Source organism: Sprattus sprattus, assembly GCF_963457725.1.
Source record: "Sprattus sprattus genome assembly, chromosome: 1".
Classification (NCBI taxonomy): domain Eukaryota; kingdom Metazoa; phylum Chordata; class Actinopteri; order Clupeiformes; family Clupeidae; genus Sprattus; species Sprattus sprattus.
Genome location: NC_137920.1, coordinates 24,534,606 through 24,552,006, shown reverse-complemented (window position 1 = coordinate 24,552,006; position 17,401 = coordinate 24,534,606). Strand labels below are relative to the sequence as shown.

The 17,401-nt window shown below is 43.7% G+C and overlaps 1 protein-coding gene across 1 annotated transcript in view; it reads right to left on the bottom strand.

The window, feature by feature from the left end:
* Positions 1 to 17,401, bottom strand: part of aplf (aprataxin and PNKP like factor) — a 43,698-nt gene that overhangs the window by 11,203 nt on the left and 15,094 nt on the right. Inside the window, exons 7-10 of the mRNA XM_080854639.1 lie at positions 13,428 to 13,669; positions 11,355 to 11,695; positions 2,702 to 2,827; positions 1,401 to 1,447 (exon numbers count right to left, since the gene is read on the bottom strand). Coding sequence (XP_080710765.1) covers positions 1,401 to 1,447; positions 2,702 to 2,827; positions 11,355 to 11,695; positions 13,428 to 13,669 — 756 coding nt within the window. The remainder of the gene's footprint in view (positions 1 to 1,400; positions 1,448 to 2,701; positions 2,828 to 11,354; positions 11,696 to 13,427; positions 13,670 to 17,401) is intronic.

The following is a 17,401-nucleotide window of genomic DNA, read 5'->3' as shown; positions in this document are numbered from 1 at the left end:
AAGCACCAGGGGGGCACTGGGACAAACAGAGTTTTCGGCAGTGAAATTGCCTTTTCAGGCCACCGTTTGAGTAAACAAAACGGAATTGAGAACGCACAGAAAGACCTCTGAGCTGGCATTTTTTTATGTGTTGTAGATGTTATGCGTATTAATCCATTAATCCACATCTTCCTCTTCTTCCTGTGTGTTCAATTCATTCCACTTTCGTTACTTCTGTATGTGTTCTTACCTCTGCAGTACCGTAGCCAGAAATAGTAATAATATTAGGTATGCTAGAAAAAGTGATGTGGTGTGATCAACCATAACAGTTTTTTACTCTTATTTTTAGGTCTCTTTTATACACTGTACTGACTGCAGGCTGCTGGTGTTATTCAGTGATGTGGCAGCTGCAATAATCTACCAACCTCTGCAGCATTGAACATGCAACTACATCACGCTGTTGTGTGGTTACACTTGCTATTAAAAAAAGACCGAAATCATAGGTCGGCCACACACTTTTCTGACAGCCGTTGTCTTCTTCTTGTTCTCAATACACGGACTCTAGACTTGGAGAGCTTTCTTTTGCATTTTTCTTTCTAGAGCTTTCTTTTGTAAGCACACCTTTTATGAATACAAATGTATCTAATATATAAGATCTTAAAAAAATGAAAAAAAACCACTCCTATTGCTGTAAAACGGCATTGATGAACAATGCTTTATGTCAAGTTCTGGGTGTGTTTCAGGAGTAAGGCTGGGCTAATTTCCTTCGATTCTCGCTCAGCGTACAATCAAGCTATTTCAAAGAACGTCAAACTTCTTTTCTTAAAACTGATTCAACTGCCTTTTACACCTCGGCTCATCCATCCTTTCCTGCCATCTTCTCCTCCCCTCCTCTTCTTCCACCTCCACCTCCTCCTCCTCCTCTTGGCAGTCAGTGATGTGTCGCCAGCACACATCACAGAGACGGATCAATGGGCGCTGGGCTCTTGAGTGAATGTTAATCAGGATACATTGGCTGTCTGCTTTGATCTGCCCCCTCTGTCTTCATTCTGATTAATGTATTCTTTTACCCAGCTTCTGTACGCCCTCCACCCCACCCCTAAATACACCAGCCCCCCCACCCCACCCTCCCCTCCCGCCCACATGCCTTACAACCTGGCAGCAAGTGAAACACAGCACAGCATGACAAAACAAAGTGATCTGACACAACACAACACAACACAACTCAGCACAAGTCAACACAACTCGACACGACACGACACGACACGACACGACTCAGGACAGCACAGCACAACACAACAACACAACACAACAGCACAACACAACAGCACAACACAAAACAACACAGGACCCCCGTGACCTACAAAAAGCGATCCAAATGAAATGAAAGCAAGACTCTCTTACACAAATATAAGACTAACCTGGAGGCTTGGTGTGCTTGTACTCCTGCCTGTGTAGGGGGTTCTTCCTGCAAAGACATAGCATAGAAGGGTTAAAGGTCAAGGTGACACACAGGTTACTATTTTGTGTAAACACACATAAAACAGTCTAAACTTGATAATCTTCATGTGCACGCACACGCACACACAAACACACACAAACACACACAAACACGCACACAAACACAAACACACACACACAAACATGCACACACACAAAGTGATGCACAGCACACTGCGTTGCGTGTTGGTCAACCTTCCCGAGAGGAACCCCCCCCGCCCTGGGATTTGTCGGTAATTACACAGCTTTGTCACATCTCTCAGCACCCTCACACGACAGGTCACTCATGCCCCGAGACCCGAGAGCGGAGACCGCCGCACTGCACCATGGGACATGGAACCGTCTCCTGAATTAATCAACAGGGGCAATCTTCTCACGGAATAAACTGGATAAACTTCTTCAATCACTTCTGACAAATCCAACATGGAAGATGTTATTGGTAATCAATAGACAGGTCGATGTGTTGTACAATAATGTGAGAACTCAAATCGAAACACTGACCAATCCTATTACAACGCTTTAGAATGTGTTTTTCCAAACAGACAGTGTTAGATATTGGTAGGTTTCACACACCAGGCCATATCAAGGCTGTGTTCCTTGTACGCCGCTTTGGATAAAAGCGTCTGCTAAATGACTAATGTAAATTGATGATGTAAATGTATCAAGGGACTGTCCTTTGTCTCAGCCACACCAGGTGGTTGGTGCTGAGCCTATTAACAAAGCTTCGCATATCACTTCAATCTTGCCTTTCGTCTGAACCATGACTGAAGTATATTAGCATTTAGATGGCCATGGTCAACAAGACCCTCTTCTGCCTGGCATTCAGACATTTCATATCCCCTTCTTAAACGCCCACGCCTTACACCTTTAGCTAGACCACCAACAAAAATCGATCACTGCACCTTTAAGCTGCACCTTTAACCTTGCCTACCGGTAGCGAACGGTCGGTGCCGAACGGGCACTCTGGCCAGATTTCTCTGTTTGTGCTGGAGTGAGAATATAATTTATGATAGGATTTAGTTTTCTGCCTTATTCAGCGCCCTGAAATATTGGTACGCAGAGAGTTATTCATGTCTCAACGTCTGCTTGCAGTTGCTTACATGTTTTGTATTCTTCTGTGCTTCTTTCACTGAAATCCTGAAAATCACTGAAAACCTTTAAGGTGCACCTTTAACCTTGCCTACCGGTAGCAGTCGGTGCCTGCACCTTTAACCTTGCCTACCGGTAGCAGTCGGTGCCGAACGGGCACTCTGGGCGGTCGTCATCCTCGTCCACTTCCTCCTCGCCTTCTTCCTCATAGTCGCTGTCGCCAGGGTGACTGCTCTCTCGGAAGTGGATGGGGTTTTTCCTGCATGAGGAAGTCCCAACATTAACACAATCCCAATCCCAACATTAACACAACCCCAATCAGAAAATTAACACAATCCCAATCCCAACATTAACACAATCCCAATCCCAACATTAACACAATCCCAATCCCACCATTAATACAGAAATGTAAATCACACATAACGGAACTGCATTGCATGGGAACCTATTAAATATCTAAAGAGATATTGGAGTTAATGTCTATATGTTGCTGGGTAGTGTAGCTTTGGTAATGGACGTGGAAGGCCTTTCTGCTTATCTCTGGTAAACATAACATACACAATAGCATGCATGAAGCAATGAAGAAAGCACTGCTCTCACAGACCGACTTGCAATATTTAAAACATTATTAATATTGTATTGTTATATACAACTTGGCCATATTTAAATGCGCTGGATAAAGGTAATATCTGAGTTTTTTCCTGAGTTTAAAAGAACCCATTCATTGAACAAATTTTTATGAGAACGATGAACTGAACGCAACTTACAAATAATGAATTTGAATGGTGAACACGTTCATATTATCTGAGGTCTAGCTAAAACGTTACGGATTGTTTTCCTTGTCCTGTGGAGAGACGCTGTCTAAATCGAATGCTTGCAACATGTTGTTGATCAGTGCCCGTAAAATGTCTGCGATGTAGCCTAACCTAAACCAACTAACTCGACTCCGCACTACGTTACCCATGATTTATCGCACACACATGTATACCAAACTAGCAACGTATTCCAAGACAGCTCTCTGTCTCATATAAAAATGGCAAGTGAAAGCAGAGACGCAGACTCAGCGACTACATCCGATGCACCTTGTTTTTATTTGCGGGATTTTTACACACTGTCTGATAAAGATTCCAACAGTAAAAATCTCACCTTTCTCAGCTGCGAAAAAAAACGTTTTGTCCTCTTTCCACAAAATTATTTTATTAATTAAAATGATAGAATGTAAGGTCGAGCCTTATAATTGGTTTCATAGCAAGGCATAGCACTATGATTTGTTGTGCCTTTTGTTTGCAGGGCATGAATAAATAAACAGGCAACATTAGCAATAATTAAAAAGAAAATAATTTAAAAATATATATTTTTGGAATTGATACATATTAAGTAGAGCTTAAGGCAAGGGGAAGTGATGGATAAAGTTTTCTTTTAAAAAACAAGTTAAGTCTTTCATTCTCACTTTCCACCTTAAAACTATGAAATTAACTGAACTTTGCCCTCCTTCAGAATTTAAATGGTGAACTATAAACATAAAATATTTATGTTTACTTGTATGAACTGAACCTTGAACTAGTGCATGAGAGGTGTGGACTTGCACAACATGCAATATTTATATGTGCTTAAACAGGTGAGGGATAATAAAGAGAAGACTGAGAAAAGTTGTGGATAGAAGGATGAACAGATGAATGGAGAGGTGGTTAGAAGGATGAACAGATGAATGGAGAGGTGGTTAGAAGGATGAACAGATGAATGGAGAGGTGGTTAGAAGGATGAACAGATGAATGGAGAGGTGGTTAGAAGGATGAACAGATGAATGGAGAGGTGGTTAGAAGGATGAACAGAGAGATGTCATGAACGGATGAAAGGAGAGGTGGTTAGAAGGATGAACAGATGAAGAGAGAGGTGGATAGAAGGATGAAAGGATGAAGGGAGAGGTGTGATGAAAGGACGAACGGAGAGGTGGATAGAAGGATGAACAGATGAATGGAGAGGTGGTTAGAAGGATGAACAGATGAATGGAGAGGTGGTTAGAAGGATGAACAGAGAGATGTCATGAACGGATGAAAGGAGAGGTGGTTAGAAGGATGAACAGATGAAGAGAGAGGTGGATAGAAGGATGAAAGGATGAAGGGAGAGGTGTGATGAAAGGACGAACGGAGAGGTGAATAGAAGGATGAACAGATGAATGGAGAGGTGGTTAGAAGGATGAACAGATGAATGGAGAGGTGGTTAGAAGGATGAACAGATGAATGGAGAGGTGGTTAGAAGGATGAACAGAGAGATGTCATGAACGGATGAAAGGAGAGGTGGTTAGAAGGATGAACAGATGAAGAGAGAGGTGGATAGAAGGATGAAAGGATGAAGGGAGAGGTGTGATGAAAGGACGAACGGAGAGGTGGATAGAAGGATGAACAGATGAATGGAGAGGTGGTTAGAAGGATGAACAGATGAATGGAGAGGTGGTTAGAAGGATAAACAGATGAATGGAGAGGTGGTTAGAAGGATGAACAGATGAATGGAGAGGTGGTTAGAAGGATGAACAGAGAGATGTCATGAACGGATGAAAGGAGAGGTGGTTAGAAGGATGAACAGATGAAGAGAGAGGTGGATAGAAGGATGAAAGGATGAAGGGAGAGGTGGATAGAAGGATGAAAGGATGAAGGGAGAGGTGTGATGAAAGGACGAACGGAGAGGTGGATAGAAGGATGAACAGATGAATGGAGAGGTGGTTAGAAGGATGAACAGATGAATGGAGAGGTGGTTAGAAGGATGAACAGATGAATGGAGAGGTGGTTAGAAGGATGAACAGATGAATGGAGAGGTGGTTAGAAGGATGAACAGAGAGATGTCATGAACGGATGAAGAGAGAGGTGGTTAGAAGGATGAACAGATGAATGGAGAGGTGGTTAGAAGGATGAACAGATGAATGGAGAGGTGGTTAGAAGGATGAACAGAGAGATGTCATGAACGGATGAAAGGAGAGGTGGTTAGAAGGATGAACAGATGAAGAGAGAGGTGGATAGAAGGATGAAAGGATGAAGAGAGAGGTGGATAGAAGGATGAACGGAGAGGTGGATAAAAGATGAACAGATGAAGAGAGAGGTGGATAGAAGGATGAAAGGATGAAGGGAGAGGTGTGATGAAAGGACGAACGGAGAGGTGGATAGAAGGATGAACAGATGAAGAGAGAGGTGGATAGAAGGATGAACGGAGAGGTGGATAAAAGATGAACAGATGAAGAGAGAGGTGGATAGAAGGATGAACACAGAGGTGGATAAAAGGATGAACGGAGAGGTGGATAAAAGATGAACAGATGAAGAGAGAGGTGGATAGAAGGATGAACGGAGAGGTGGATAAAAGGATGAACGGAGAGGTGGATAAAAGGATGAACAGATGAAGAGAGAGGTGGATAGAAGGATGAACGGAGAGGTGGATAAAAGATGAACAGATGAAGAGAGAGGTGGATAGAAGGGTGAACGGAGAGGTGGATAAAAGGATGAACAGATGAAGAGAGAGGTGGATAGAAGGATGAACGGAGAGGTGGATAAAAGATGAACAGATGAAGAGAGAGGTGGATAGAAGGGTGAACGGAGAGGTGGATAAAAGGATGAACGGAGAGGTGGATAAAAGATGAACAGATGAAGAGAGAGGTGGATAGAAGGGTGAACGGAGAGGTGGATAAAAGGATGAACAGATGAAGAGAGAGGTGGATAGAAGGATGAACAGAGAGGTGGATAAAAGGATGAACGGAGAGGTGGATAAAAGATGAACAGATGAAGAGAGAGGTGGATAGAAGGATGAACGGAGAGGTGGATAAAAGATGAACAGATGAAGAGAGAGGTGGATAGAAGGATGAACGGAGAGGTGGATAAAAGGATGAACGGAGAGGTGGATAAAAGGATGAACAGATGAAGAGAGAGGTGGATAGAAGGATGAACGGAGAGGTGGATAAAAGATGAACAGATGAAGAGAGAGGTGGATAGAAGGGTGAACGGAGAGGTGGATAAAAGGATGAACAGATGAAGAGAGAGGTGGATAGAAGGATGAACGGAGAGGTGGATAAAAGATGAACAGATGAAGAGAGAGGTGGATAGAAGGGTGAACGGAGAGGTGGATAAAAGGATGAACGGAGAGGTGGATAAAAGATGAACAGATGAAGAGAGAGGTGGATAGAAGGGTGAACGGAGAGGTGGATAAAAGGATGAACAGATGAAGAGAGAGGTGGATAGAAGGATGAACAGAGAGGTGGATAAAAGGATGAACGGAGAGGTGGATAGAAGGGTGAACGGAGAGGTGGATAAAAGGATGAACGGAGAGGTGGATAAAAGATGAACAGATGAAGAGAGAGGTGGATAGAAGGATGAACAGAGAGGTGGATAAAAGGATGAACGGAGAGGTGGATAGAAGGATGAAAGGATGAACGGAGAGGTGGATAAAAGATGAACAGATGAAGGGAGAGGTGGATAGAAGGATGAACACAGAGGTGGATAAAAGGATGAACGGAGAGGTGGATAAAAGATGAACAGATGAAGAGAGAGGTGGATAGAAGGGTGAACGGAGAGGTGGATAAAAGGATGAACGGAGAGGTGGATAAAAGATGAACAGATGAAGAGAGAGGTGGATAGAAGGATGAACGGAGAGGTGGATAAAAGGATGAACGGAGGGGTGGATAAAAGGATGAACGGAGAGGTGGATAAAAGATGAACAGACGAAGAGAGAGGTGGATAGAAGGATGAAAGGATGAACGGAGAGGTGGATAAAAGGATGAACGGAGAGGTGGATAAAAGATGAACAGATGAAGAGAGAGGTGGATAGAAGGATGAACGGAGAGGTGGATAAAAGGATGAACGGAGGGGTGGATAAAAGGATGAACGGAGAGGTGGATAAAAGATGAACAGACGAAGAGAGAGGTGGATAGAAGGATGAAAGGATGAACGGAGAGGTGGATAAAAGGATGAACGGAGAGGTGGATAAAAGATGAACAGATGAAGAGAGAGGTGGATAGAAGGATGAACGGAGAGGTGGATAGAAGGATGAACGGAGGGGTGGATAAAAGGATGAACGGAGAGGTGGATAAAAGGATGAACGGAGAGGTGGATAATAGATGAACAGATGAAGGGAGAGGTGGATAGAAGGATGAACAGAGAGGTGGATAAAAGGATGAACGGAGAGGTGGATAATAGATGAACAGATGAAGGGAGAGGTGGATAGAAGGATGAAAGGATGAACGGAGAGGTGGATAAAAGGATGAACGGAGAGGTGGATAAAAGATGAACAGATGAAGGGAGAGGTGGATAGAAGGATGAACAGAGAGGTGGATAAAAGGATGAACGGAGAGGTGGATAATAGATGAACAGATGAAGGGAGAGGTGGATAGAAGGATGAACAGAGAGGTGGATAAAAGGATGAACGGAGAGGTGGATAATAGATGAACAGATGAAGGGAGAGGTGGATAGAAGGATGAAAGGATGAACGGAGAGGTGGATAAAAGGATGAACGGAGAGGTGGATAGAAGGATGAAAGGATGAACGGAGAGGTGGATAAAAGGATGAACGGAGAGGTGGATAAAAGATGAACAGATGAAGGGAGAGGTGGATAGAAGGATGAACAGAGAGGTGGATAAAAGGATGAACGGAGAGGTGGATAATAGATGAACAGATGAAGGGAGAGGTGGATAGAAGGATGAAAGGATGAACGGAGAGGTGGATAAAAGGATGAAGGGAGAGGTGGATAGAAGGATGAAAGGATGAACGGAGAGGTGGATAAAAGGATGAACGGAGAGGTGGATAAAAGATGAACAGATGAAGAGAGAGGTGGATAGAAGGATGAACGGAGAGGTGGATAATAGATGAACAGATGAAGAGAGAGGTGGATAGAAGGATGAACGGAGAGGTGGATAATAGATGAACAGATGAAGAGAGAGGTGGATAGAAGGATGAACGGAGAGGTGGATAATAGATGAACAGATGAAGAGAGAGGTGGATAGAAGGATGAACGGAGAGGTGGATAATAGATGAACAGATGAAGAGAGAGGTGGATAAAAGGATGAACGGAGAGGTGTGATGAACAGACGAAGGGAGAGGTGGATAGAAGGATGAAAGGATGAACAGATGAAGGGAGAGGTGGATAGAAGGATGAACAGAGAGGTGGATAAAAGGATGAACGGAGAGGTGGATAATAGATGAACAGATGAAGGGAGAGGTGGATAGAAGGATGAACAGAGAGGTGGATAAAAGGATGAACGGAGAGGTGGATAATAGATGAACAGATGAAGGGAGAGGTGGATAGAAGGATGAACAGAGAGGTGGATAAAAGGATGAACGGAGAGGTGGATAAAAGATGAACAGACGAAGGGAGAGGTGGACCTCACGGCAGAGGTTTTTCATTAGAGCGCTGTCCCCCCTAATTAAAATCTGAGACTCAATGCGATGTATCTGTGTGTGTGTATGCGTGTTTGACAGAGGGAGAGATAGATTGAGAGTGTGTGTGTGTGTGTGTGTGTGTGTGTGTGTGTGTGTGTGTGAGTGAGAGAGAGAGGCAGCGAGAGATAAAGTGTGTGTGTGTGTGTGTGTGTGTGAGAGAGAGCGATAGAGCGAGAGAGAGAGAGAGAGAGAGAGAGGGAGGGAGCAACAAAGAGAGACATAATTAAGGAAAAGCAGGATGTGTGTTTGAGAAGAATGGGGGTGAAGTGTGTTTGTGTGTGTGTGTTAGTGTGTGTGTGTGTTTTTTTTTGCATGTGTATGTTTGTGCATGTGTGTGTCTGTGTGTGTGTTTGGGTGTGTGTGTGTGTTCGTGCATGTGTGAATTGATTTGTGATTTCCTAATCAAGGCATCCGAATGCAATAAACCAAACAAATGAACCCAGGACAGACTTCAATTGGCATAAGAAGGATTAATGATCGTATAATAGCTTAACCCGAGCCCAGCACAACAAACAGAAAGGAAATGTGTTCATTCCACCTGAGACCGCTGCACCACTGAGGAAATGTCTGCGTGCATTAATTGATCAGTGTTCACACAATGTGAAGTGGTTCAGCCCTGTCAACATCTGCCTGGACTACAACATAACATAATGCCACCTGCGACCTCCACAATCTACATTGTTGTGAAACCGTTTAAGGATCCAAAAGGTTGTCTGTGATGTGAAAGACTGCGGACACAACACTTTTGTAATGTCCAAGAGGGAACATGGGCCAAAAAGGTTTGAGGACCACTGGACTGAGTCTGAGTCAGTTAGACAAGTGGACTGAACCATTAGTCTGGGTCAGTTAGACCACTGGACTGAACCATTAGTCTGGGTCTGGGTCAGACTAGGTCAGTCCGGGCCAGAAGATTATAGGACTAAGTTAGTCTTAAATGAACTACATCAGTTAAGGAGAACTGTAGCCATGTTGGGCTATCAGATCAAATCCTGAGGACTTTCACTCCAACTTGCCTTACCACGACTTTGAATCAAATGGTGAGATGTTGTTCTGGTTGTGTCAGGTTTGTCTGACATACATAACTCCTCTGTACTTTTAAGCAAAGGCAAGCAGGAGCTGAAGGCAGTAACTGAAGGCAGTAACTGAAGGCAGTAACTGAAGGCAGTAACTGAAGGCAGGGACTGAAGGCAGTAACTGAAGGCAGGAACTGAAGGCAGTAACTGAAGGCAGTAACTGAAGGCAGTAACTGAAGGCAGGAACTGAAGGCAGGAACTGAAGGCAGTAACTGAAGGCAGGAACTGAAGGCAGGAACTGAAGGCAGGAACTGAAGGCAGTAACTGAAGGCAGTAACTGAAGGCAGGAACTGAAGGCAGTAACTGAAGGCAGTAACTGAAGGCAGGAACTGAAGGCAGGAACTGAAGGCAGTAACTGAAGGCAGTAACTGAAGGCAGGAACTGAAGGCAGTAACTGAAACGTCAGGCGAGTCACTGCTGCTTCGCTCTCACTGCCTCACTTTGAAACTGAAGTCTTAAGCTTTAAAACAGGCAGACATGAAACAGCTAAGGAGACAAGTATAAAGACTAACTGCATACATTCAGTTTGCTATCAAAGATAAGCGTGTATGAAAAAAAACACACACACGCACACGCACACGCACACGCACACGCACACGCACACACACACACACACACACACACACACACACACACACACACACACACACACACACACACACACACACACACACACACACACACAATCATTCCATGGGAACCAATTTGGGCTAACTACGATACACATCCATCCGCTCTGAGAAAGAAATGGGTATGAAAAATACCGCCTTAAGAAAAGCATGCACCCTACAGATCTTTGTGAAAGTATCTCAGAGCTCCTCATTGCCTTGTAAAATACAACCCTCAACTCACAATACTTCACCTTACCCTAATTAAACACTGGTGATCACACCCTTCAAAGGCTGCTGTACCGCAACTGGTAGAACAAAGTACTAATAACACCAAGGTCATGGGATCACACAAACTGATGGTAAAATGTATTTTTTCTGTACTCTGCTGACAGTGAATTTTAATAAAAGACACTTTTAAACAAGTCAGTGTAAATTAAGATGACTTGGACACTGGTGTATGATAATTTTTATTATTATAATTATTTTTTTGCAAATGTTCTTTTTTTATTTTGATAGAGAGAGGACTAAGGTCCCCGTGGGCACTTGCATCCACACACAGCAAGGGGGCACTACCTCTCGTGCCACAGCTCAGCTTAACGCACATGGCAAAGAATGCCAGCACTGGTGCCACAGGCCCCCCCCCCCCCCCCCCATTCGAGCCATTTTTGTGAATGATACAGGAGGTTTACCTGTAGCAGGAGCTGCCGTAGGGACAGGGAGTCCTTCTCGTCGCGTTCCTCCCAGAACCTCCTGCAGCATTGTCACTTCTTTTGACTTTGACATTCGTAACCTTTAATGTTTTGTGTCCGTTCTGGGACGATGGCTTGTCGGGTTTGGGTTGGCTTGCTTCTTCTTCTAAGCTTGACAGAACTCTGGATGAAGTAGTGCCTGGTGCTCTCAAACGTTGCTTCACCTCCTCCTCCTCCTCCTCCTCGATTCCAGTCTCCATGGTGTCAGACTCCTCGCTTAACCTATCTTGGGCAGGTGCCACCCGTTTGGCCCGTCTGACAGGTCGAGGAGTTGACGAACCCTTAAGTGGAAAACACACAGAAGTAGACGATGCATAGACGTAGAAATAGAAAACGCATAGAAGTAGAAATAGAAAATGCATAGAAATAGAAATAGCACATAAGTAGAAAGTGCATAGAAGTAGCAGTACAAAAAGGTGTGAGAAGCTGTGTAAACCACACTGACCGGTGACAGGTATTTCAAGACGAAAGGCAAACACTGAATATGAGAAATGTTAGATGCCTGAACACTTGTTGGGTGATCTCTTGGGCGATTTGTTTTAAAAAAAAGCATGGGCGGAAGAATCGCCACTATGTCCACTGAACCCCTTAAAGGCACCCAGTGCAACTTTATGTAAACATTCAATGAAAAATAAACATTCAATTTCTAGTCTTTTTTACACGTAGTAAGTTTCAATAACTCCATACCATTACATATCGACATTCAAGGAGCAAAGATGAGACGTCGTTGTGTGGTGAGAACTGATAGAAAATCGTAAACAACAACAATCGCCGGTAGGGAGAAGCCATTTTTCCATTGACTGGAAGCCTGCTTTATTTATTGTAGGTTACAAAAAATAAAGAAAATGGCGGCGATTGTTGTTGTTATCGATTTTCTATCAGTTCTCACCACACAACGACGTCTCATCTTTGCTGGTTGAATGTCGGTATGTAATGGTATGGAGTTATTGAAACTTACTACGTGTAAAAAAGACTAGAAATTGAATGTTTATTTTTAAGCCTCGAAAGTTGCACTGGGTGCCTTTAAAGTAACACTACGCAACAATTTTACCCTTTTTTTTAGGTATGGTTTTTATAGGCACCTAGTTTTGGTACCATCCTCAGATTCATTTTGATAGGATATGGTCATGTGATGGACACATAAACACCTGTGTCTTTCCCACTAGCCATCCAGGATATGCACAATGTAATTCTGTGTTTCGAGCTGGAACACCTTGCAAAAATTAAAAAGAAAAAAAGCTTTCACAGCATGACATTGCCAGCTTTACTGCCAAAAGACACTAGCTAGTGTTGGCTAGCTTTTATCACTGTAAACTGGGCTGTTTGTGGTGTTTGCAAGGTTTCTGCTGCATGCCTTTTAGGTAGTTAGCTTGCTAGTTTTGGAACAGAACTCCTTATTGCTGCATTAAGCCCTTCTCTATCTTAGGCCACTATTGAGGACTTTAACGGCTGGCGGAAAGGGGAGCACTGTGTCAGAACGGCAACCCCTCATTTTCAACCTTGTCTTAGGGAAGAGGAAGAAGTCGCAGGGAGTCAAATCCGGCGAGTAGGGATGGTGGGGAAAGACCATTGTGTTGAAAACTCAATGATTAGAAGCTGCCTGAGAAGCTGAGGACACTATGATTAGAAGCTGTCTGAGAAGCTGAGGACACTATGATTAGAAGCTGTCTGAGAAGCTGAGGACACTATGATTAGAAGCTGTCGGAGTAGCGGTTTGTTTATCCTTTTAAAGTCGGGAGAACACATTTAGCCCTAAATAACACTTTCCTCTAACAAAAGGCCTTTTCATGTGTCAGAGTTCTATGTGTATATATATGCCCACTCTTTCCTCACCCAGACACAGCCAGCTGCCATTTTAAGGCCGTTTTGCATATCAAACACCAGCTCTCTTCCTCATCGTACTTTCCCAAAAATATACAGAGTTCGGTCCCCATTTTAAACAGACGTGTGATGCATAATGCAAGATGGCATTCATAGTCTGAATTTGTCCTCCCTTCTCCACGACATGATTACCTCAGGCTCCTCCTCCTCCTCATCATCATCATTGCTCTTCGTCCTCTTCCTCCACCTCTTTGCCTCCTTCTCTTCCGGCACCTCTTCCTCCTCCTCCTCCTCCGAGGACAGGACCTGGGTTCTGGCCCGCTTTGGTGTGGCCTGGCTTGGAGCAGGAGCAGCAGCAGCAGCAGCAGCCACCTGGCTGGCCAGTTTGGGTTTGGGCGTTGTGGCCGCTTTCGCTGGACCCCTCTTCCCAGCCCCTATCACACAAACAAACAACAAACCAAACAAAACAAACATGGCCGTGGATCAGTTAGATTTAGAGTCAGATTAAGAAACCAGACGTAGGGGTTAGAGAGGGAGTCGAACCAGCGAGGCTGCAAGTCGATCCTTCCCTCACAGTTAAGAGCATCGGGGGATTGGGAAGCCGGCAATGATGGACCGTATCCAATGAAGCAGTTCAGAGGGAACGCTTTATCGTGCCACGGGAGAGCACTGGAGAAAGAACCCGGCCACTTGAAATGTACACGGCCATAAAAAATTGTGACTGCTAAATGACGCCTCGGGATGTGACCCATCTGCTGTGAGATGGTATCACCGAAATCCCTTTCGAGCGGGTAAAAAAAAAAAAAAAAAAAAAAGTCGTGCAAGAGAAAACAGCCTTCAGAAAGTGCCAAATTAGGCACTGGGAAGTGAAAAACATGTCTTTCTGCTTCCTGGTTTTATTTTTCTGAGAAGAGAAAGTGAGGGGTTATAGCAGTGCATCTTGGGGACCCAAAGGTCAGGATGAAAGCTTCAGGCGCCTCGCAGTTACACAGTGAGAGGTGGCATCGACACGACACAATCATTTTTCCTGCGTACGATCAATGGGACAAGTCAAAGGGCAGATGAAAACAGCAATAATCTCTGTGAATGCAGAGGTACAGAAGAGCGGGAGAGCGATTATCCAGTCTCCATTTGCAAGGCTGTTAGCAACAGTGATTAGCCCCTTCATGGTAAAATGATCTATACGGAGGTGCATCTTTGGGACCCAAAGGTCAGGATGAAAGCTGGCGAGCGGGAGAGCGATTATCCAGTCTCCATTTGCAAGTGCTGTTGGCACGTGTTCAGCCCCTTTATGGTAAAATTATCTATACAGCTGAGGTTTCTTGACACTTTGTCGTTTTCACAGACAGGATATTTGCTCGAACAGCCGACCCCAGAATCAAAATTTCTTCTCCGATCTTTTTATTGCAATGACACATGACACTTTTGACACAAAATGGCACCCATGAGCTATTCCCTGCCAAAGGGCTGTATGTTTCACTATTCATCAGTATGAGAAGTGTGCACATCATAATACCAATACATACAGCCGCGGAAAAAATTAAGAGACCACTTCAAAATTATCAGTTTCTCTGGTTTTACTATTTATTGGTATGTGTTAAAGTAAAATGTGCATTTTTGTTTTATTCTATAACCTACTGGCAACATTCCTACCAAATTTCAAATAAAAATATTGTCATTTAGATCATTTATTTGCAGAAAAATGACAATTGGTCAAAATAGCAAAAAAGATGCAGTGTCTTCAGATCTCGAATAATGCAAAGAAAACAAGCTCATATTCATTTTTAAACTACACAATACTAATGCTTTAACTTAGGAAGAGTTCAGAAATCAGTATTTGGTGGATTAACCTTGATTTAAAATCACAACTTTCATGTGTCTTGGCATGCTCTCCACCAGTCTTTCACATTGCCGTTGGGTGACTTTATGCTACTCCTGGCGCAAGAATTCAAGCAGCTCGGCTTCTTTTCATGGCTTGTGACCATCCATCTTCCTCTTGATCACATTTCAGAGGTTTTTTATGGGATTCAGGTCTCGAAATTGGGCTGGCCATGACAGGGTCCTGATCTGGTGGTACTCCATCCACACCTTTACTGGCCTGGCTGTGTGGCATGGAGCATTGCCCTGCTGGAAAAAACACTTCTCAGAGTTGGGGAACATTGTCAGAGCAAAAGGAAGCAAGTTTTTCTTCCAGGACAGCGTTGTACTTTGCCTGGCTGAGGTTTGTAAAAGACCATGAAGATTGAACCAAAGCGGACTGGAGGGTCTTCTAGTTCGTCTTCTCTGATGAGTCCAATTTCACAATAGGTGCAAGACTCTGTGGCTTGTAGGCCTCTCCAGGTCTCCGTCTAACCATCAGACGACCATGTGTTGGGCAAAGCTGAAAATTGGACTCATCAGAGAAGACGAACTAGAAGACCCTCCAGTCCGCTTTGGTTCAATCCTTATGGTCTTTTACAAACCTCAGCCAGGCAAAGTACAACGTTGTCCCGGAAGAAAAACTTGCTTCCTTTTGCTCTGACAATGTTCCCCAACTCTGAGAAGTGTTTTTTCCAGCAGGGCAATGCTCCATGCCACACAGCCAGGCCAGTAAAGGTGTGGATGCAGTACCACCAGATCAGGATCCTGTCATGGCCAGCCCAATTTCGAGACCTGAATCCCATAAAAAAACCTCTGAAATGTGATCAAGAGGAAGATGGATGGTCACAAGCCATGAAAAGAAGCCGAGCTGCTTGAATTCTTGCGCCAGGAGTAGCATAAAGTCACCCAACGGCAATGTGAAAGACTGGTGGAGAGCATGCCAAGACACATGAAAGTTGTGTTTTTAAATCAAGTTTATTCCACCAAATATTGATTTCTGAACTCTTCCTAAGTTAAAGCATTAGTATTGTGTAGTTTAAAAATGAATATGAGCTTGTTTTCTTTGCATTATTCGAGATCTGAAGACACTGCATCTTTTTTGCTATTTTGACCAATTGTCATTTTTCTGCAAATAAATGATCTAAATGACAATATTTTTATTTGAAATTTGGTAGGAATGTTGCCAGTAGGTTATAGAATAAAACAAAAATGTACATTTTACTTTAACACATACCAATAAATAGTAAAACCAGAGAAACTGATAATTTTGAAGTGGTCTCTTAATTTTTTCCGCGGCTGTAGTTATTGCCTGTCGATCATTTGCCTTTCTTTGTGTTGAAACTGCTCAATACCACCAAGTGTGTGTGTTTGCGTGTGTGTGACAGAGAGAGGCAGGGACAGAGAGAGGGACTGTGCATGTACTTTGTAAACTGTGTGTGTATATGTTTGTCTGTGTGTGTGTGTGTGTGTGTGTGTGTGTGTGTGTGTTTGTGTCTCTGTGTGTGTGTGTGTGTGTGTGTGTGTGTGTGTGTGTGTGTGTGTGTGTGTGTGTGTGTGTGTGTGTGCGTGTGTATGTGTGTGTGTGTGTGTGTAGATTTATGCATGGTTGGGTACGAACATCAAATTTTCCCAGGTCCATCACAGACAGCCCAAAGCCATACAGGCTGACCTTACGAAGAGATCTTTATCTATCCGGTGCACCTGCACAATCACAGCGGATCTTGCCGTTTGTGGGTCCCTGGTTACACGCAAACACAGCAACGTAGATAACTAGATTGATAGAGGGAGCAAAAATAAAAAGATATAAGAGAAGAGGGAAGAGATTGTGAGAGAGAAAGTGAGAGAGAGAAAAGGAGAGAGAGAGAAAGGGGGAGAGAATCTGAGAAAGAGAGAGAGAGAGAGAGAGGGAGAGAAAAAGAAAGATGGGGGAGAACGGGGAGAAGGTGGAAGAAAAGGGGGAGTGAGAGAGAGAGAAAAGGAAAGAGAGACAGAAAGGGGGAGAGAATGTGAGAGAGAGAGAAAAGGTGAGAGAAAGAGAGAAAGGGGGAGAATTTCCAGAATTGGCTTAATGGCATCACACCCATTCATTGATCCCTGGAAATAATTGGATGACTAAACAAACACATGAATTATTAAGCCAACCACTAACTTTCTATTTAACTGGCCCATTAGTAGGCTAACCAAAACAAAACAACAATCTGATGTTTGCAATTTAAAAACCACACTGATGATCGCTGAGCCCTACTGAGCCATTTCCTTTTCCACACACTCAACTTCAGACAAGGGTGACAATTCTGTCATTCTTG